General features: G+C 36.0%; 2 protein-coding genes across 3 annotated transcripts in view; one reads left to right on the top strand and one right to left on the bottom strand.

The window, feature by feature from the left end:
* Positions 1–178: 178 nt before the first annotated feature.
* Positions 179–18,945, top strand: LOC135169776 (splicing factor Cactin). Its single transcript, XM_064135072.1, has 9 exons — positions 179–880; positions 1,312–2,228; positions 2,591–3,384; positions 6,040–6,780; positions 7,860–7,976; positions 11,087–11,176; positions 12,217–12,465; positions 15,736–15,895; positions 18,416–18,945. Exons 1-9 carry the CDS (start codon positions 645–647, stop codon positions 18,574–18,576), a joined length of 3,465 nt encoding a protein of 1,154 aa, XP_063991142.1. The 5' UTR covers positions 179–644; the 3' UTR covers positions 18,577–18,945.
* LOC135169774 (gonadotropin-releasing hormone receptor) overlaps positions 18,933–21,947 on the bottom strand; it is a 29,152-nt gene continuing 26,137 nt past the window's right edge. Inside the window, exon 6 of one of the 2 annotated variants that reach the window (XM_064135069.1) lies at positions 18,933–21,827. In XM_064135069.1, coding sequence (XP_063991139.1) covers positions 21,686–21,827 — 142 coding nt within the window. In that variant the 3' untranslated portion in view covers positions 18,933–21,685. Of the gene's footprint in view, positions 21,847–21,947 lie in introns of both variants that reach the window. The other variant, XM_064135068.1, reaches the window with a different exon arrangement.

Below are 21,947 nucleotides of genomic sequence, written 5' to 3'. Positions count from 1 at the left end.
TTCAGAGAGGATGGACTAACGTAGGGGGTTCACTTCTGGGGTTGGACTGATCCCATCAACATTGTCAGCAGAATTAATGAGGATTGATATTTTTCAAAGTGGTGGTTAGTGTACCAATTTGGTACAAATGATAAAATTAGTTCATTTTCTGAGAAAAAATGAACTTTCAGCAACGAATAGGCTTTATGGGATTTTCAATTATTTATTTAAAAATAAAGGAAAGACTAACGAAATATTTTACTGTTAGTCCAAACGACAGGAAACTTATTACAAACGATAGAATTAGTGCATTTTGTGAAAGGAAATCATCTGTCGGCTATGAAGATATGAATATTTTTGGGGCTGCCAGCTGCCAGACTTGGTGGTAGCGCCTCTCACCGTCGACAGCGGCCATTTTGTCACGAGACTGTGCGCAGTGACGCCTATGGCGTCCCGAGGAAGTAGTCGAACTGTTTTGGACTAAAACCGATGGCATATTGGAGACTGCACTCAGTTGTGAAATGCAAAATCGAAGCTGTTGACGAGTGAACCTTTCGATTTTAGGTTAGGATTGTGAAAAAACTACTGAACGTGTGTTGACGTTTGTCATCGAGTGCCTTGAGCCCTTGATTTTGGCCAGTTTTTCGTGATTTTGAGTGACAAATATGGGGAGGGACTCGAGGAGAGGTGATGATAGCAGAGGTCGGTCTAGAGAACGGGATCGAAGGCACCACGAAGTGAAGTCGAGTCAGCGGGATCGGGAGAGGAATTACAGCCCGGGGAGGTCGAAGTCGGAATCGAAATCATCTAGGAGGAGAGAGCAGACCAGGAAAAAGTCCAAACGGAGGTCCTCGAAGTCCAGAGATGGGGGAAGATCTTGGAAGCATAACAGTCGGAGGAGGTAAGGCGTGATGTGGGGTTTTTCTTATGTTTGATCGAACCTCAGGATGTTTTTGCTTTTGTATTTTATGTCGTCCTAACTAACCCACGTCCTATTCTTCTTTATTACTTTTATTAACAGACAGTAATCACTTTCGAAATTACTATCGGGCTATACAATCATCAAATAAGTCAAATTAGGTGATAACAAGTGGCAAAATATAAATTGCAGTTGTTTCATCTTCAATTTCTGATGCAATAAGTGAAGTTTTCGTCTGCCTTCGTTCAAATATTTTTTTCCATAGACTTTCACATCATTAAGAAATTGTTTATGGAGTGGTAATAGGACTCCAAAATTCCAGAACATTTATCAGCAAAGTTTAATAAATTATAATTAAGAAAATGTGATTTAACAATCTCAGTTGCACACAGTCTCCTTTTTTTCCATAACAGGTCCTCATCATCATCAAGCTCATCATCGTCATCATCGACGTCTTCGAACTCTTCAGCAGATTCCACAAAGCTTTTGAAGAAGCTTGAGAGACAGCGTCTGAAACAACTAGAAGAGCGAAAGCGTCAGAAAGAATTGGAGAAAGCCACTGAGACCCCCGAGGAGAAGCGTCTGCGTCGTCTGAAGAAAAAAGAAGCGAAAGAGCGTAAAAGAAAGGAGAGAATGGGATGGGACAACGATTACCTCCACTACACGAACACAGACAATCCCTTCGGCGATGGGAACCTCCTCTCCACATTCGTATGGTCCAAGAAACTGGAGAAAGAGGGTCTTCTTGGTGTGAGTCACGAGACTCTGGAGCAGAGAAATCGTCATAAACAGGAGGAGAACAAACGTGAACTGGAGAAAGTGAAGAAACGTCGACAGGAAAGAGAACTGGAGAGACAACAGAGAGAAGAGGAGATGGCTCTGCTTCAGAGAGGAAAAGAGGCAGCGCAATTGGAACAGTGGGCAAAACAAGAGGATCAGTTTCACCTGGAGCAAGCCAGACTGAGATCTAGAATTCGTATTCAGGATGGACGTGCCAAGCCAATTGATCTCCTAGCGAAGTACATTAGTGCAGAAGAGGAAGTAGATGCTGTGGAGATGCACGAGCCTTACACTTACCTCAGGGGGCTCCAGGTGAAGGACCTGGAGGATCTCATCGAAGATATCAAGGTCTATAAGGAACTTGAGAGGGGTGGCAATTTGGATTACTGGAATGACATCACTGTCATCGTGGAGGACGAACTTTATAAACTGAAGAAACTTGAGAGATCTGAGTACGAAGTTGCTGTGAAGAGGAGAGAGGGAATACATGAGTCTGTTGTCAAGGATGTTGCTGCTACGTTCAAGGGAAAGACTGTGGCGCAGTTGGAAGGTACTTTCGCTGGGAATTTAATTATTTATAAAATCACGAAATCGTATTATGTTAGTGAAATCTTTCATAAGGCGATGAAAAATTGGGATAATTGGGTTCTTCAGGGGTTAATTTGACAGTAATTTGTTATATATTCAGGTCAAATAGAACTATTCATTAAAATAGGGATAGAAATTTCGAAATTTTCACTTTTGAGAGGAAAAAATGAGATATTTTCAAAGTCTGACTTGCTAAGATGATAAGAAATTTATTCTGGAAATTTTTTGGAGGAGAAATTGTTGTTAGAGAAATTTAGTCTAAGATTATTTAAAATAGATTGAGTCCATTCAAAAGAAAAAATAATGAATAAATTATTTTTACAGGTATTCAACTGCGAATTGAGGAGAAAATATCAGGAAAACCTGAGGGAGTGGATATCGGTTACTGGGAGAGTCTTCTCTCTCAACTGAAAGCCCACATGGCAAGGGCTCGTCTACGAGATCGTCATCAAGAGAATCTACGAAAGAAACTGGAGGTCCTGATGGCTGAGCAGGGAGTGGCGAGGGCGGAGAGTGAGGCCAATGCCTCAGAGGTGAAAAGTGAGGCGTCGAGAGTGGAAAATGCTGAGGATGAGAATGAAACAGTCGAGCCAAAGGGAAAGAGTGATGAGGAGGGCTCTGATGATGATGACGCACCAACAGCAGCTGAGGATATGCTGTCAGAGTCCATTGGAGAGTACGAGTCTGGGGGATATTCGCCCAAGTACATGTCGACCTCACAACTCGAGCCTGGTACCATCGTTACTCTCGAGGAGGAGGATACACAGAGGCTTGAGTACACCAGGGCTCAAGTGTTTAGTACTGGAAATAAGGTCCAGAATGTCATGACTGCTGAGGAACAGGCTCTTCATGCAGAGGCCAGGAAAAATATGGGATCTGATGAGGCGCAGTTCAGTGTTGAGACTTCGTTGGAGGCACAAATCTATCTGTGGTCGGATAAATATCGACCAAGAAAGCCGAGGTATTTTAATCGGGTGCACACCGGGTTCGAGTGGAACAAGTACAATCAGACGCATTATGATATGGATAATCCTCCACCCAAGATTGTACAGGGATACAAATTTAATATTTTTTATCCGGATTTGATCGACAAGAGTACGACTCCTGAATATTATCTGGTGAGATTTTTTTTTCTAATTATTGGTGAAAAATTGTGTTTAGATACTCAAACGATTTTTTTATAATAAATATTTTTGTGAAATACTCTGTAAGTTATGCTAATGATTTATTTTGTCTTTTAGACGCCTTGCAGTGACAACCGAGACTTTGCTATCCTACGATTCCACGCAGGGCCACCCTACGAGGATATTGCCTTCAAAATCGTCAGCAGGGAGTGGGAGTACTCATACAAACGAGGGTTCAGGTGTCAATTTCACAATAACATATTTCAGTTGTGGTTCCATTTCAAACGGTACAGATACAGGAGATAAGTTCGATTGATTCGATTGACTGAGTTGAAAAATGTCTGTCATCGTGATGATAACATAACTGGGGGACAAACAATTTTATCACTGTATATTAATTACTCATAGACAAATGTAAATAGCGGATAATAAACCAACTAATTCATATTTGTTGCTTTGTTTTCATTAGTCAGAAGTAGATCATATAGTTTATAGAATTAAAAATTTTATTTTAATAACGAAGTGCTAAACTGTATACGTTGAACCCGAAATTTTCCATAATTCCGCATTTATTTCATAAACGAGTGATTGTAGGAGAAAATCTCAAGAGATCTTTTTTGTAGCTGATGAAATTTCCTATCAAAAATGCTAGTGACATTTTTTCATAAAATTTTTTGTTTCGGAGATAAATCCACAATTATGGAAAATTTTGATTTTGACTTAGCAAAATTTATCATTTTGCTACCTAATTACCAGAACTTTCTGCTTCTTCTTTCATTATCCATAAAAAATGGAGTGGAAAGGGAAAAAGTGAGGACAAAGGAAAATTCAAATTGCGTCACGGTAAATTCATTCAAATATTTTTTACCACTATCCTGACAAAAATGCTCACAATCTATAATTTCGTGTATGCAATCGTTACAACTCCGTTCTACTATAGTGAACAAGATAAAAAGCCACAATTTGCACTTACACATGCCCAACATTGAGTAAATAAGGGCGATTGTTTCATGGTACCCTGTTGGATCGATTTTTCACCACCACCACCTGTGCGGTATCACCGGTTGAAAATCGACCACAGGGAAAGGAAAGCAGAGGAATAGAGAGAGATATGTGTATATCGAACCAATGGCAAGGTAAACTACCTGCTACCAGAGTAGTTTCTCGCGCTCTGTGCCCCTAAAGAGTCGTAATAAACGTAACTCCCTCCGCCAGAAATTCACCCTTATTATCACGTGTAATTCGAAAAAAATGCAGACAATTTTAAATGCTGGATCCAACGAAGGGTCATTTCCTTTCGAAAATCCCTCCCAACGTTTCCATTGATCCGGTCTCGATCGTTCGATTATTTATATTTAAAATTAAATAAACAAATGAAATGAGTTTAAATGTCATGATCATGTGCTATGCAACGGCCAGTGCTAAAGTTTTGTGATTAATGATTAAATCCGAGGGCCTGGCACCACCCGGAGTTGGGCTTGACATTGCGATTTCACGGTAAAATTTAAATAATGTTTGAAAAAAGTCCGGAGGGAACTGTCACTTTCGGGAGAAATTCACCGCCCCTGCGATAATGACACGGATTTTTTAATCAATTGGGATTAAACTTTAAATCGAAAAAGTAAGTAACTTCCGCCCAGCGGTTTGCCTCACGGTGGATTTTAAAAGTAACTTCGCGATGAAGTGGAAACGGACGCCGACGGAATTCCTTCCGGAGAAGACGTTCTTGATTATTAAAGATGATTTGGAAGCTTTGGCAGGTAATGTTCAGTGATATGGAGTTATAGTTGGGAACTTGGAGGTTTTTCATTTCTGGGGAGCGAAGGATTTTGATGATTTATTTATTTATTTGTTTGTTTATTTAATGAAGAACTGTACGTTCATTGGAGTCCATAAAAAAGGTACAACAGCTGCTGGGTTTCACTGTCATAAAAATTTAACTTCCACAAAATGAAAAAATATAGATAAAAGAAATGGGTCTAGAACATTAAAAAAAGGGGAATGGAAATCTGCATCAGATTAACACTGGCCCATGAAAAAAAAATTTTTTGAATATGAAAGCGAGGAAATAGAAACAATATAATCTTTGAAGAGAGGAACTTATTTTATTTATTTTATCTTTGAGTCTTTAATTGTTTTATAGAGGAGAAAATTCTTGATTGAATGTTTAGTCCATAATCCATCCATCCTATCGATTTTTTAAAGCTCTCTATTAACATTTTTTAAACATTTCCTTCTGAAAAACAAATAACAGAGTTTGTTCTCCAAAGAGTGGATTACTTCGTTCGAAGTCTCAAAAAATTCTTTAATTTCTCTTCGTCTAATGATCAAAAATTTAGATTTCAATCTCCAACAGCAACGGAAATGTTGATTTTCCCCTAAAACATTAATTTCTGATTGTCACCCCTGGTAGTGATTACACCGAAGAAACCCAAATTTGAAAAAACAAATATTTTTCTGAACTAACTGAACATTTGGAGAAAATTGTTGTATTGTTGTCCTCTTTAACTCTCTGTCTCCCGTATTTACTGCGAAGCCAACTCACCCTTCGTCTCTCCCCCAGCGACCTCCCCCGCAAAAGACCCACCGCATCGTAAAAAATCCAAATCCGCAGCTGACACCGGCACCTGGCCACCAAAAATAAAAAAGCTCTCGCCCTACGACCCCACCGAGCGTCCAAAAACCGCAAATCTCGATCGACCAAGTGTCCTCGATCCCAGCTTAGTCAACAAGCTCGACATGTCATTACTCAGTAAAGAACTGCTGAGTGATTCCATGACACAAATTCGTCATGGTTTACAAAAGTTGGGTGGGGATCGTCACAGTACAGCAGACGTAAAGACCCTACGTCAGAAGCGTCGTAGCATCGAGCACATGTTAATGGATCAATCACTGGTGCCACTCGGAATCAGACGACAGTTGTCACCCGACGTGAGACGTCTGGACGACAACAACAACCGCAACAAGATCATGTCATCGCTGTCAACAGTGAGAATAATAAAGTCATCGAGACCAGCAGAGCTTGAGGTCTTCACTGGTCCCACCAAGACAACACCAGAGCCCTGCACCACGTGCGGTCGTCCAGACCAACCAGAGCGTCTCCACAGTCACCCAAAGGGTGTCCTCCCCACCAAGATCATCAGCAAGGATCAGAATTCCGGGAAGTCCAAGGAGACTGCCAAGAAGACAACGCAGAAACCGGTGGCTCTGAATTTTCAGAGCGAAAAGACAAAGCTGAAGGCCAAGGACGTGGGAAAGGACATGTCCAGTGATGAAAATCGAGGCTCATCAGCTGCTGGAAGACGAGGACCCAGAACAGTCACTTGTTACATCTGTGCAAGGGAATTTGGAACTGCCAGCTTTCCCATTCACGAGCCCAAGTGCATGCAGGTAAACAATGAGACGAAAAATTTATTACTAAATTTTTATTATTTACAAGATGTCATTTGGAGTTTTGTACCAGCGATCGTTCATGCTTTAGTCAGAATCACCAGCATGTTCCTCACCTTTTGTCAATAAAACAATATAAAATCATCAGTTGTTATTTTGTTGATCGGTTTAGGGGGGAGGGGGCTGATTACCCGGTTTAATCGACTGGTAAATTGAATTGCCTATTGTTTTTTTGTCGGGCGTATCGATGGAGACGGACTGAGTCAGAGTTAATTACGTTGTTATGTAATTGAGGCGTTTTTAGTCTGCAGAGCGTGGGATGTCATAGATTTGGTATTTAGATGAACAAATTGTGGTGTTGATGAAGCTGTCGATAGTGGGAATCGTTAAAAATAATTTTGTTTAAATGTTTGATGAAGTATTAGGTATTGGAGTGGTTTGGATTTACTTTCGGTGCAGTAATAAATATTGAAAGATATTTATAATATATATCTTGAAATATTTGAACAATTCTCGGAAATTTTATTCTGTTGAATATCAATTTTCACTCAAAAATTTGGCTTTTGAGAATTTATTTTCTTGAAAGCGTGGGATTTTTATTAAAAAGTCTAGAACTCTCAGAAGCTCTCCCTTTATTACTAATAACTCGAGGATACGTTTTACAATTTTATCAACAAATTTCTCTTTGTCTTCAATTTAGTTAAATTGAAGTTCTCCAAAAGTACACGTTCACTTTTGTCAAAATTTAAATGTCCGTTGAACATTTAATTTCGAGATTTAAATTTAACTCTTTAACATTTAAATCATATGATCTTCAAAAAAATTCTAATATCCCTAACACGCTATTAAGTTAAAGCTGGAGCTAATTCTAAGACTGACCATCTCGAACCAAAATCACCAAACAAAACTAACTAAAACATAATTAAAATATACATAAACAAATTCATTACTTCCATTACTCATTGCTTAACATCACTCAAATTAAAATATTACTTATCGCTGTCTTAGAACCTTAGAACATTAGAAAAAAAAATTAGAGTACACTTTAATAAGTTAGAAACATTATTCTTAATTTATAGAAGTGGGAGAGGGAAAATAATTCTTTGCCATCCTCTCAAAAACGTCCTCCACCACAGCGTCCTGTCGTCCCAATTGACCATCAAGAATGGAACACAGTCGCTTGGCAGTTATCTCAGGTATTTCAATGTTTATCCCTCGGTATCGTGTACTCTCACAGCATAATTATGCGCATAAAATACACGGAAGTGCATATTCATTGTTTCTAATCGTGTAAGAGAGCTTTAACCCACTTCACTTGCCCTCAAATTCCAGATATTGTTATTTCTTCTGAGGGGAAAAAGCATTGCTCCACATTGGCTTTCTTTGTCGCGAGTCTATAGACCTCTGTGCATAGCTACGAACAATCCACATCGCCTTAGATCGCGAAGCAATTATTTTCGCATTAAGTATTTAACGATTCACATGGATATCGACAAAGTGGAGAATTTCTAAAGAAGAAATAAAAGTTTATTGTTGCGAAGAAATCGATCAATTGAATTCTGAATTCCACGTGCCCCAGAGACTTATAATAAGTAAATAAATGTGCGGGAGAGGGGATGGGGAGGATTAAATAATTAATGGAGGAGGGGAAGTATTCACGACACCCGGGAAAAATGGGACACTAGTGGAAAAAGGGTTTAAATAATTTTCAGTCACTTTTTTTCGTTGAAAAATTCTGGATTTTTGGTTTTTTAATATTTTTAATGAATACGACATCTAATACGGAATTTTTTTATTCCGATTCTGAAATCTCACTCTGCGAACAAGAGATTGAAGCTCGATTGTCCTTTATCTCACAAAAATATGTAGCTGAGTGGATACATACCTTATCCGGTCAGACCGCGGGAAATGAATTTAATGGGCTCTAAAATTTTAGCACTGCAAAATATGAAAATAAAAAATTCAGAAATGTTGAAACTTTATTTCTTACGTAATCGAGATTTGGAATAAAAATTAGCCACTTTCTCCGATGGAAAAATTAAAAAAATATATAAAAAATTTTGCCTGATTCCGTGAAAATTCATTTTCCAAATTATTTATTCCAAATTTATACGGAAAAAATCATCGAAAGTATCAAACACAAATTTTCTTTTCTTTTGTATAAATTGGACCAATTCAATATAGTTTTCGATACATTTTTGAAAATATTAATTTTTTTTAATGGTTTTTTTATTTCAATTCCATTTTTGGAATTTAATGCAAACGAATATTCTATTCTTCAATTAGATTCTGTCGTGAATCAAATAGATATTCTATTCCTGGAAATGATGACACTAATTCAATTGGAGACCGACTGTCTGAGTTGAAAAAAGTTTAGCTATGATCCATTTTGTGAATCAGAAGCATTAGAACTAAATTGTTTTCTAACGATATTGTTCAGAGATATTCAAGTTGATGAGCAATTCGATCAAACAAAATTTCTATTATTTACATTATTGTTTTTATTTTAGAACATTTAAATTTAAATCTTGAGAAAAATCAAATAAAAACATTTGCATACAAAAACCATCTGCAATTAGCCTCACCCCATCGACTAAAAATTAAATCTCTTAACTCGATTTGATGATTCAAACCTCTTTCATTCAATTTTAGTCCTTTTACGTGACGGAACTCACCGGCAACGGCTCTCAATTCACTTTTTTAAGTCTCCAATAAGCACTAAAAGCTGTGAGCTTAGTCACAATAACTCCAGGAACTGTGGTATTTTCGAATCGCGGTATTTCCTTGATGGTTCGCAATAAAAAAGGGCAGGGCCCTTCAAAATGGTACTACAGAGCAAAATGGAATGGCAAAAAAATCGAATTTAGAGAAAAATTTTCCATAAATTCTGTGTCATTTAATGAGTTTAAATATTATTATTTATTATTATTGAGGTCAGTGACATCAAATTACTCTTCAGGTTTCATTATCGTGCGGTCTAAGGGAAATGGTACAATTTTATAGAGATATTTTTGGTAGAGAATTTCAAAAACTATAAAAAAGTCGTTATGGGAACTTTGCTATCTTCATTTTTTAAAAATCCAGATGAAGTCTAGTGACAACAATCGACTTTCCAGTTTTGTTTAATGTCGTGTAATCTGAGGGAGATCAGAGAATTTCGATAAAGATCCTTTTTGTCGAGAGTTTTAAGGGTTGAACGCCCCCGGTGCCTCCACCTATACATATAAATACGACTCTGGGTTCGACGGTTACAATAAAGTTATTATCACAACTGATAATGTTACAGGGTTGTTGACCGCCCTGGCTAATGGAAAAAAAGATTTTATGGTTTTAAAGGGCTTCGAAGGTTTTTTGAAAAAAATTAAAAAATTAAAATCGTGAGGGTCTGATTTTGCTTCGCGTTCCATTTCCACCAACTCCCCTATGTAGCACATTATTTTCATACTTATGCTAAATATTGATTAGTCGTAAAAATATGCGCGATAAGAGCTTTCCATTTTTATAATAACTTTCCTGTTTTTCACGTAATTTTTCTGTTGATTTTCATCAAAAAAAATATCATAACAAAATCTGATAATTATCAGATCTCATAATTAAATAAATTATCATATTATATTTTAATTGAAGATGATTCATAAATTCCAAAAATATAATTATATTTTTGGAATTCATGAATCAGTTTTAATTAAAATAATTTCAAATTGTTGTTTATTAGAATAATATATAATGTAATATATAATATATAATATGTACAATTCTTATGATTAAAATACCCAGATGTTAAATTGCGCTGATACCGTTATCTCCACGAATTCCCCAAAGGAAAAAAAAAATGACTCAACCGCATCACAATTCCCCCTGAATAATAATAAATTCATAACCATTAACAATTGTTTGACTCGCAGAGTTCAGACATTGACACAGTTTTTTTGCTCGATCGTTCGGCTGACATATTACCATACATTTGATAGTGAAGGATCGATATTAATGTCCGGTGTACTGACTCTCCTCCCCCTTTCAAAGCGAATAAGTGTCATAGGACATACGTCGAGCGATTCCGGTACTCGTTGTCATGAAAAATGAAGTGAAAAAGGAATGTGAAGGAAAGACAGGCTGAAGTCCGATGATTGCTACATAAATTATTGTACTGTAGACGTTCTAGTCTACTCTATTTTTTGTTAAGTCGGCTGGCCGAGGATACAACAGTAATAGATTTCAAGGTGCAGCTGTGTAAATACTCGTGACATTTCGTGACGCATTAGATTCAGGTGATGCACTTCTTTGATGGGAACTTTTTTATTTTCAGACACAATTGGTGCCCTGTTGGAAGTGCGGCAGGACCTTTTTGCCGGATCGACTGCCGGTCCATCAAAAAAGCTGCAAAGCCAACGTTAAGGTAACAAAAATAAGGGATAATTATGGCTAATGAATGATTGGATGCTATGGGAGGGGGGTTGGGTCGTTATGGGGAAGCGATGTGACGTGAGTCGTTAGGGGTAGTTTGTCACTTGTGACAAAGTCACTGATGCACGAATTTTTGTTGGAATAAAAAGATAGAGAGGGAGAGGTAAGAAATGATGGAGAAATTTTTATAAGAAAAGTTTTATAAAGTGACATTTCTACTGAAATTTCAATCGGTTTTTTGGGTTTAAAAATCATAATTGGATTTGAAAATTAGTGGAGTTTATTTGAGATAAATTATTTTGTGAACCTTCAGAGATAATAATTTAGGAAAATGAATAAAGAGTTTTGTAATCAGTTTTTAGGAATTTTTATCAAGTGACAGATTATTCAAAAATTTCAAGAAAATTCGTCATTAAAAAATTAGAACTGTTTGAAAAATCAATAAAAAGTTTGAATCGTAAGTCAATTGTCCCATGACAATTGGTATAAATTATCAAAATTTATGTTTATTAATATTTTTATTTGTAATTTACTCAAATTTCTGTGGAATTTTATGTGAAATTGTTTCCCATTATTATCAACTTCGAAGTTCTGTTGGATTTTTTAATTTTTTTTTGTTAGTCTGTCAATATTTCATTAAACAATCGTTATCGGTATTAATTATTCCCCTCACGAAGATAAAAATTAAATTAAAGTACGTGATTAGTCACGTAATCGTGTGCTAACGAATTACTTCAGTTATTTTTACCTAAAATTTCAGGAAAAAGAAGATCCGGGAAATATTTCAGGGAAACGTATCCGGTCGGTGAAATAGTGACCTGAGGGTAGAACTACCCTAATGCCTACCCTTGTGCATCGTTATTTTTCATATTTCCACAAAATTGAGCTCCGCTTTTCAGAAGCCGCCATTGGAACCGGAAAATTCCTGAAATTTCAGTGCAAATGTCAGTCATGAATTTGCAATTCTGCCTGTGATTGAAGTGCACCAATCACCGTCATTATAATTCACTTATGGTCTAATGGTTTTCACAGCAAAATTCAGCGTCGAGTAAGTCGGACAGATCCGATCACTCGGGGAGCTCCAGCACTCGTTCCCTAACGACTGTTCAATGTGAAGTTTGTGGGCGAAATTTTGGCTCCACGAGCATTAAAATTCACGAGCCCCAGTGTGTGAAACGATGGCAGACAGGAAATGAAGGGTTGTCAGGGGGTGAACGGAAAAAAGAGCCACCGAAACGTCAGGAGTCCGGGGAAAAAATTTCATCCTCCAGTCAATTGCAGGTAAATATTTTTTTTATTCTGATTGTTAACAATTCACAGAACCTTACAATTTGATATAAAATTTTGGTCAATTTTCAGGCGACTCTATTCACCGATTCTATATTTTCATTTTTTTTTTCAAAATGAAATCAAAAAAGATGATGTGACGAATTTTTAATTAAAAAAATCTATTGATGGCCCCATTGGAGGGGGTTAATTTTCTTTTTTATGATTTTTATATTGAGAAAAAAACTGTGAGAAATGGTTTTTCAAAATTTATACGATGAAAAATAGACGTTGGAAGGGTTTTAAAATTTAATTTACAACGAGGAGGGGTAAAACGGGGAACATGACAGTTCCTCGTACATAATTTATGTGTAATAGGCCCAAATCTAAGAAAATTAGGGGGTTTTTTGTCATGAAATTTGTTGTAGAACTCAATTAATTCCACAAAATTTTTTCATCTTCTTTAAATTCTGAAATATTTATAAAAAAATTATCAGTAGTCAAAAATGACTTATCTCGTTTTACTACTTTATTATCAGATTTATCGATGAATTAGTGCGACAAATATACGATTATTGAACGAAAGTTTTCGTTTATTAGTAAATTGACAATTTCCCATTAATATCTGGTGTCAGTTTCCCTTGAATTTGTCGTTGAAATCCGAAATTTCATGATTTTTTCCATTTACATTGCATTCGACACCGACTCTCCACGTTTTATTTATTTTTTTATCCTTTTATTTATTTTATTTAGCTTCAGGGAGAGGGGGTGGAGTGGAAAACTGCAGTTCTGTTTGATTTGACCAGGTCATTCCCAATTCTGAGTGCCAACATGTTCTAAAATTTCAGTGGAATCGTCATTCGATAAAAACATTCAGGATTTTCAGAACAATTGAGATAAAAATTGTTAACAGTGACCCTTGCGTTTCCCTCCATTTTCCACTCTGGACTTTCCTCGTACGTGTTGACATAAGAATTGGAAAAGTTCAGGAGGAGGATTAGAAGACTTAGGGGTCGCAGGGGAAACAATTCGTGAAATTGTTCCGGAGTCACCGGAGGGGCAATGACTATTTCCCCCGAAATATTCAAACAATGTGGGTGAAAAGTTAAATTCATTCACCACCGGTGAAGAGCTGTAATAGAAACTTTGTCAGATCTCCCAACTCTCGTTCCATCACTGGAAAAACTCCCTGGAAACTCAGCGGTCCGATTGTTTCGTATCGGTTTCCGAGAACATTTCTAGAGATTTATAAATGAGGTGGAATGCCGGGGGAGGAAATTGAAGAGAGTTAATTATACACTTTGAAAATTACGTGGGAACTTGAAATTATTCTTGAAGACGTTCGTCGTCTAATGGCTTTTCGCCAAGAATTCCCATTTTTCCAGGAAGTGCAGGGTAAATTAATGAGTTTAAAGTTAAGTAGAAAGTTCCAGAATTTTTGCTGAGTGATTTTGGCGATTTTTAATTAGAAGTTCATCGAAATTTTGGGATCTTTAATTTTTGTTTGGAAGTCTATTGGGTTTTCTAAGAGTTTACAATGGAATAATTAACATCTATTTACTTCTCGCGGTCACAGATTGATTTATGATTGTAATTTATCAATTTATATGCCTTAAATTAATTGGTTAATTCAATAATTAATAGAAAGAGTCCACATAATTTTATTTTTCAACAAAACTCTGCCTCGTTTATCGTTCTACTTTTTAAAAATAAGAAAATTTGAGTCGAGGAAATTTTATAGAAAATATAACGCAACATCGACTCGTCTAAACCACCAAAATGTTCGATACAAATTGACCAGAATTTGCTGGCAATTTCTGTTAAATTTTTTCATTTGCGTTCTGAATTATCTCCAATTTCCTTCTACATTCGATGTGTGAATTTAAAAAAATGTGCATCGTTCAATTGTGCAATTTTCGCCACCCCCGGCACAAAATGATATGAAATTCGATGATACTGTCGGCACGTACGTGTGCGTGCCTATCTGCCTCCCAAACTAGGCCACCCAGCGAGTCCAGAATCGCCTATCGAGAATAAAAATCTAAAGTTGCTACATTGTAACGCTCAAAAGTGTTCAGTTCGGGCAGTTGAAATTCCGGATTTATTGTAGACCCTCCGATAAGCCCGGGGCCACTGATGGGCGCCGACGTCTGATTAAATCCGGATATGTACTACTTTTCCCACAAAACGAATACATTAGGACTCAACAACGAGCAAAGAGCGAATCATTCATCGAATTTTTTATTGCTGAGATTATCGTGTTTTCCAGTCTACATTTGAGGAAATACCATATTTTTTTACACATAAAAAATTAAATACAGAGACCCAGCGCTTCCGCTAATAATTTTTCTTGACAATCCACCGAGATAAGTCTCTTTCAACTGCCGACCAGTTTTTGGTGAATATCTCGGAATCTAGGGGAGATGGCAAAATTTTGATCAGGACCTTTTTTATAGAGCAAACTAAGGGCTACAATAAATGTTATGACACAAATATCGCTATCTCTCTTACATTCGGCGATATTACTCAAAAACTCAATTCAGACATGAGTTCACTTATGTCCTTTTACTACTTCATTACTGAATTTTCGAGTACGATTTTTTTAATGAAGTTTTTTTCTCTAATTTCATAATGAGGAATACTTTGAAGTACACTTCAATGCAATTTAATTTTTTAAATAATACCAGTAAAAAAATATAATGGGAAAAGATTGAAATATTTATAACGAAAAATTTCTAGAAAACAACGCAATTTATTTATTTATTTATTTATTTATTCATATATTTATTCCTTTATTTATTCATTCATCTATCCATTTATTATTCCTTTATTTATTCATTTATTTATTGTAATCGATCAAGATCTGTATCGATTTACAGATCTTCAGATTTTAATTATTTTAATGCTCTTTTTCGTAAAGGCAGGAGTTCCCTTCCATCTGGAGCCATTTTTTTCACATGAAATCGTCTGTATATTATATATTATCCATTATATAATTCCAACAGCACTATTCCTGCAACAAAATTATTATTCTCTCTGGCGTTCACCTACTCCCGCCGCAATCATACCGAAACCTTGCTCTTCCTCCATTTCCACAACTAAATTGCATCCTCACAACTCATATTAATCCGTGCAAGAGATTTCCATGATTTGCGTCTTCTAATCCCCTCCTCCTCCTCCTCCCCCCGCAATAATTCATGCAGTCCTGGTTCACTGAAACCACGAGTACATGAATCAAAATCCTGTTTTCCCTGGATTAAATTCACTCTCACGAAAATATTTCAGAGAAAAACAGTCACATGCTACATATGCGGACGTGATTTTGGCTCGACGAGTATTGAAATACACGAGCCCCAGTGTCTGAAGAAGTGGCACATGGAGAATGGAAAGTTACCGCTGAATCAGAGACGCCAGGAGCCACAGAAACCGGAAGTTATACTCAGCAGTAAGTAGTTTTGATATTTAATATCTTTATTTAATTATTTTATTGGTATAAATAGGGGAGACTGGGGTGTGAGGGGGTACGTGGGGCACGATAGGGTGTCCCAATAATATTCGAAATTTTGAAAAATGGTATTTTTATATTTTGAAAGGACAAAGGAGCAAAAATAAGTCGCTTTGTAGTTGTTGGAACGTTCGTCAGGGTGAAGGGCTCCAAAATAAGAAAAAAACAAATAAAAAAATTTAGTAAAATACAATTTAAGATGTGGGAACTATAGAGATGAAATGAAATAACATGAAATTAATAAAATTAATTACAGCAGTGGCGAATAAATCGGAAATAAATAAAATTGTAAAGTTGTAATAAATCGAAATTGAAACTTTTCATAACTGAATATTTATCTCAGAAAGGAGAAAGTTTATGAAAAAATGTCAAAGGAACTTTTTATGGACAATTTAATCAGCTACAAAAAAGGTCTTTTGACATTTTCTCATAACATCACTCGTTTATGAGTTACAGCGCAATAAATGAGTCGAAAAGAAGATATCAAGGGATAATGGATAAACCCGAATCCTCCCCTTATTGTCCTTCTGTACGGTACCCCGTCATGCCCCAGTCTCCCTCAAATTCAATCACTGTAATAAAAAGCCCAACATCCCATGATTATCTAAAATATTCAGGGCTGTACACTTGGTCGAGGGTTGGACGTGGGTTCAGTGACCTATTGGATCGATTTACCCGAAAGCGCGAAGTTGAACAAGTGGAGACTGACCGCCTGATCAAGAGGTCATAATGAAACACGAAGTATTTGCACACGTCATCCTGTTGATGAATTATCCTGGCACTCACACCATTCCCTTTTTTATTTCAATCTCAACCCCTGCATTCATTAAAATTTGTATTCATACTGTCTGGGGAATAATAAAAGCTCTCGTCTCGGTGAAATTCCAGTGAGTTCACACACGTGGAAATTCTAGTTGGAGTTTTTATTTTGATTTCAATAGAGATGCCAATAAAAATTTTACGTATTCATTTTTGGATTTCCATTGAGAATTGTTCGACTTGGATTTGCGATGGATAATGAATATTTATACAGTGAAAAAACTGTTTTTAATTTGTTTATATTGCATTGTATCATCGATATTTTTCATAATTTACTGAACGTAAATTCCTGGAGGAAAATGTCGGTGACACCTCCGGAATATTCCCCTAATTTTGTTTGCCAGAACAGAATAAACAATATGAATATTCATACCTAGTGAGAGTGACTATAATTTATGAGAATTACCATCAGAATAATTATGATTTAGTCTCAATTCTATTGATTCAGTCTTAATTTTATTTATGTAATACATTAGAGTAATTTTTATTTAATCATTAGTCATTTACTAAGTATACTTGAAATTTTCAATTAATAAAACAATAAACACTTTAAACTTTCCAAATATTATTTAATGAATCATTTAATGAAGTAATTAATTTAATGACAAAAATTAGCACAAGAGAATTTAATTCTCGAGTACATTAATTAATAGAAACGCTGGTTCAATTCCAGTGAAAATCTGAACAAGCAAATCTTCTCATTAAGATTTTTCACACATGTACCTTCATCTGGCTCACCTTGAGTATTTTCTTGAGTGGACACTGGCAGAAGATTGCGAAAGCAATTACTCAGGCTCTGGGAGACAACGATTTCCATTACATAGTTCAAAGAAAAAAAATTAGTGCAGGCAAATTGATTTAGGGAGGGAATCGATTGATGAGATTGTAGAATGATCCGCATTTCGCACTGGGGCCAGATAAATCGACTGAGAATTGATAAACAAATTGGCCAAGGTCAAACACACGTCGTAAAATCGATTGATACATGCATTAACATGTGTATCACGCGGACTTCTATGTGTTAGAGCTCCATCGCTGCATATTCAATGTCGTTTTACTGCAGTGCCGGAACGGGTGAGAATAGAATTTTCAAAATTCCCGGGGGTTCAGGGATTATTTCGACGAGAAAATCGTGAATGGGTCTCATGAGGTCGGGGTCTGGTTAAGGGGGACCGGGGCATGATGGGATATCTGGGAAATTTTCGCAATCGATTATCTGGAATTATCTGACTGATTATCCGGGATTACCAGACTGATTTTCCCGATTTTTATGAACCAAAAATACGGGGGATTCCCATAAAAATTGTATAGGGAATTTCACCATCAGGAATGATGCGCGCGAAATTTGAAAATCAAAATCGACCTAGTCACTATGAATCACTGGAAAAATAATAATTTGCATAAAAATTGCAAGAAAAATATGAACAAAAATTACCCAAAATGACAAAACAATTATAAAAAAATTAAAAATAAATAAATCAAGTGGTGCGACTCTTAGTGCAACCAACGAAGTGATGATTAGCACTGGTATGAAGAATTTCAAAGGATTTCGCAATATTTTCAACAGATTTTTCCTGTGATAAAATCCATTATTAGAAATTATTTTGCCAGACTTCAATTTTCGTTCTTTCATGTCTCCAGGTGCATCAACTCCTGGTAACCCAGTCATAGATTGGTCTGCAACGTCGGATGCAAGATGGAAAAGTCACTTGGGACAATTGATAGCTTGTAAGAACTGCAAAAGGACCTTCAATCCTGATCGCGTTGCTGTGCACGAGCGCACCTGCAAGGGAACACGTTAATCAATACCATAGACAGTTTTTTTGGTGTTTCTGGGGTCGAGTGTCGCACGTCTGAAGGATGAAAAATAAAAAGAAGAATACATTAACCAAATAAATTTAAATCACTGGTGTTAATTTATCGAATAGAATCGGTCAATAGGTGAGGTCTTGACACTTGACCCAATCTCGAGTCACGAATTGAATTTTATTCAGTGTATCATTAATATCAATTCCAGAGTACAAAAGAATAATTTTTCTCAGTGTAAATGATGAAATTGTTTACAACATTATTATATCACATCGAATTAACTTTTGGAATAAACTGGGGTGATATGTAATAATGGAAATGATTTGTGCTTTCACGAAAATATATATTTATTTAGAAATCTTCTTGATCGTTATTCATTATTATCGAATGTTTATTTATTAAAATACATTTATCCCTTTATTTTACTCCAGATCCTCATCCGTAGAAATGTAATGGCGCGGAATAATATCTGGAAAAGAAATATTTGTTGTTTGGGTTTTCCCAGGAATTTCATTTCAACCGAAGAAATTCTCACTTTACAAACAAATTTTTTTTATTTAGACATTTTCTGTGAAAATTGCTTCATATGAATTTATTATCTTTTTTTATTGCGTTTGGTTTTAATTTTATTAACAAAGTTCGGACCAAAAATTGAAAGATTTGAGCTGACGAATTTTTATAGAAAATATCTCAATTCAATGTTAGAAGTAATGGAAAGTTCAATTGGAATTCAATAAATTTTTCCACTGGAATTCTCTTGAATTATTAATTCTTTCCGGGAAAACCTTGAGGCTTTGGGAGAATAAAATATACATTCCACTGATTAAGGTCTGAATATTGAAGAAAATTATATTATTAAACTTATTCTATCATTTGGTCCATTGAATAAAATATAATAAATGAAAATCAGTGCAGAGAAAGAAAAAATTAATTTAACTTTAATTAAACCGAAAACTCCGGAAGAAATTTGTATAAAAATAAATTTTAAAAACAATATATATAAAAATAAAATCCGGGGGCTTTTTCGTAAGTGCAACTGATGACATTTATATTTAAGGATACAAATTATGAATTATTTCTCCGAATGATAAATGTCGACTTATCACACAAAATCATATCTTTGATGTGACTTCAGCCTTTACCGAACAATAATCACAGTTCCATTAATCATCAGTAAGTTTTGCCCGTACATTACTCCGTAATTATGAAGTGGAAGTTCACCTCGTCAACCCAAACTTTCCGCAAATAATGTTGGCAGGGATCAACGAAAATACCTGCACCTGTCGACATTTAGGATCACTCAATGCCGCATAATTTCAGGTATTTACGGTGGATAAACAAATGGGGCCTCGATTGGGGAAAGTATTTAATGGAATACCCGAGGCAATCGACAACTGAATAAACTGCCGAAGGCGCATAAATATCAAAGATCAACTACGAACCCTCTAATACTGCAGACTAATTCACTTAATTAATCTTAATTGGTAGATACATCAGGAGACTTATAGATAGTCGAGGAATTTGTATAAAATGAAAATTGGTTTTCACTTTTTAGAGATTACGAGCGCGTATGATTGGATTTTACAACACGAAAATGAATGAGTTCCTGAAGAGATAGTTCATGGAAGAATAACCCAAGGGAAAACTACCCCATAGCATAATTAGTCCATGAAAAAAATTGCGAAAGACAATTTTTTTCAGTTGAGTTGGTACAACACGTTTTGAACGTGTGGGACATTTTTTCCTTTTTTTTTTTTCTACCAAATATATTTTGTTATAATAATTTTTCAGTGACAGCCACATGGAAAGGTGGGGTAATATGGGCACTTTTTGTTTAATATGATATAGTGACAATAAAAATGTTTCATGTTCTCCCCAGATTTAAGAATAACTATCGAAAGCGATAAACGTGTTGTTAAAAGCTTTAATGATTATCACATTAAATATAAAATGTGTGGACGTAAAAAAATTTTTTTAAATTATTTGACCACCTAATGGATTTAGTATAAAAGCACTGTTGAAGCACATCCCAGTAGAACTTTAAAGCCCAGTCGCACATGTCCATAATCATTAGCGAGCTTTTTGCGTTATTTACGTTTTTGACATTCGGGAAATTCCACGAAAAATTGGGGAATTGACAAACAAAAGATTACAAACAGAAACATTTTTATGCCCATTTTACCCCGCATCTGTATATTACCTCCCTATCATTTCCGAATTAATTCTGGTGGACTGGCTGATTAAAAATCATGATAAAAAATTGATTATCATTATAATAGAATAAACACAGGGAACACAGAACTTTCAGAGAATTCTATGTGAATTTCTCGGAAAAATTAATACGTTTTCCCTTTCATTTTATCATACGCGCAGGAGAAGATCTCGATGTAGGTACATGTAGACTCTCAATTAACTCGGGAACTACACAGTTGAAAATTAACGTTGGAAGCTCACATCCTTATTCAGTGAGCAATTTAAATGTGTGCAAATCGTTTATCGTAATATGAAAATTTAACAGCTGATAGTTCACTACTTTGACATGATGTTATCGGTGGAAATAAATATCGATACCCTCCTGAGTGAAATTATCGATTCGGTCAAGATATTCAGAGGCACCTGAGATTAGTCTGAGCATAACTGACAGAATTTTATCGAAACGCTTTCCAACTATCAATAAATTTACCAGGAAATATCTTGTTATTAATTTTTATGACATTATATAGATAATTATTTACGCACCTTTCAAGTTCTGATTGGGGGTGAATATTTTAAAAAAAATTTTCAAAAGTGTAGTGCCCTATTAAAATTAAAAAAACCTATAAACCAAAGCTGAGGTAGATTTGAATTGTGGATGGATCAAAGATTGAGTCTGATACTGTCACAGTGAATAAAGATGGATGGACCAGTCCTCCCAGTGACTCGATTCACCAGATTCTTTGGACGTAAAAAAATAGTCAGCACATGTCACTGGCACTGACGCCGATCAACGACGATCAATCACTTTTTTCCCGAATTCATTCTTCAGGACGTTGTACTCTAGTATGAGTTTGGCTGTTCTGTTGCCAGTTTTGTCGTCATTATGGCTCTGGCCATCGGTGTTGTTCAGTAACACTGCTTGATCAGCTGCATGAGAGTTTCCTTGCATGTTGGTCTCGACCCATCTTGGGGGGTTGGTTCGCGTGACACGTGTACTACCCCCTCGTGTGGCAGCCATAAAACTTGCGTGGGTTGTCGTACTCTGGTGCTGCATGGTTGAGCCGTCTCTGCGAATAATGCAGAGGAACAAAGAATTATTTAAAAATTTTTATGAGTCATTTAGGATAGGGGGGACTGGGGCAGGATGAAGGACTAGAAAAATATTTTG

Source organism: Diachasmimorpha longicaudata, chromosome 15, assembly GCF_034640455.1.
Source record: "Diachasmimorpha longicaudata isolate KC_UGA_2023 chromosome 15, iyDiaLong2, whole genome shotgun sequence".
Lineage (NCBI taxonomy): Eukaryota > Metazoa > Arthropoda > Insecta > Hymenoptera > Braconidae > Diachasmimorpha > Diachasmimorpha longicaudata.
This window is presented reverse-complemented; position numbering and strand designations above follow the sequence as displayed.

Bases quoted from the DNA above. Each gene is read 5' to 3' on its own strand.
- LOC135169776 (XM_064135072.1), top strand. From the start codon at position 645: ATGGGGAGGGACTCGAGGAGAGGTGATGATAGCAGAGGTCGGTCTAGA. The intron at 881-1,311 runs GTAAGGCGTGAT...TTTCCATAACAG, and splicing joins AAGCATAACAGTCGGAGGAG to GTCCTCATCATCATCAAGCT. The intron at 2,229-2,590 runs GTACTTTCGCTG...TTATTTTTACAG, and splicing joins GACTGTGGCGCAGTTGGAAG to GTATTCAACTGCGAATTGAG.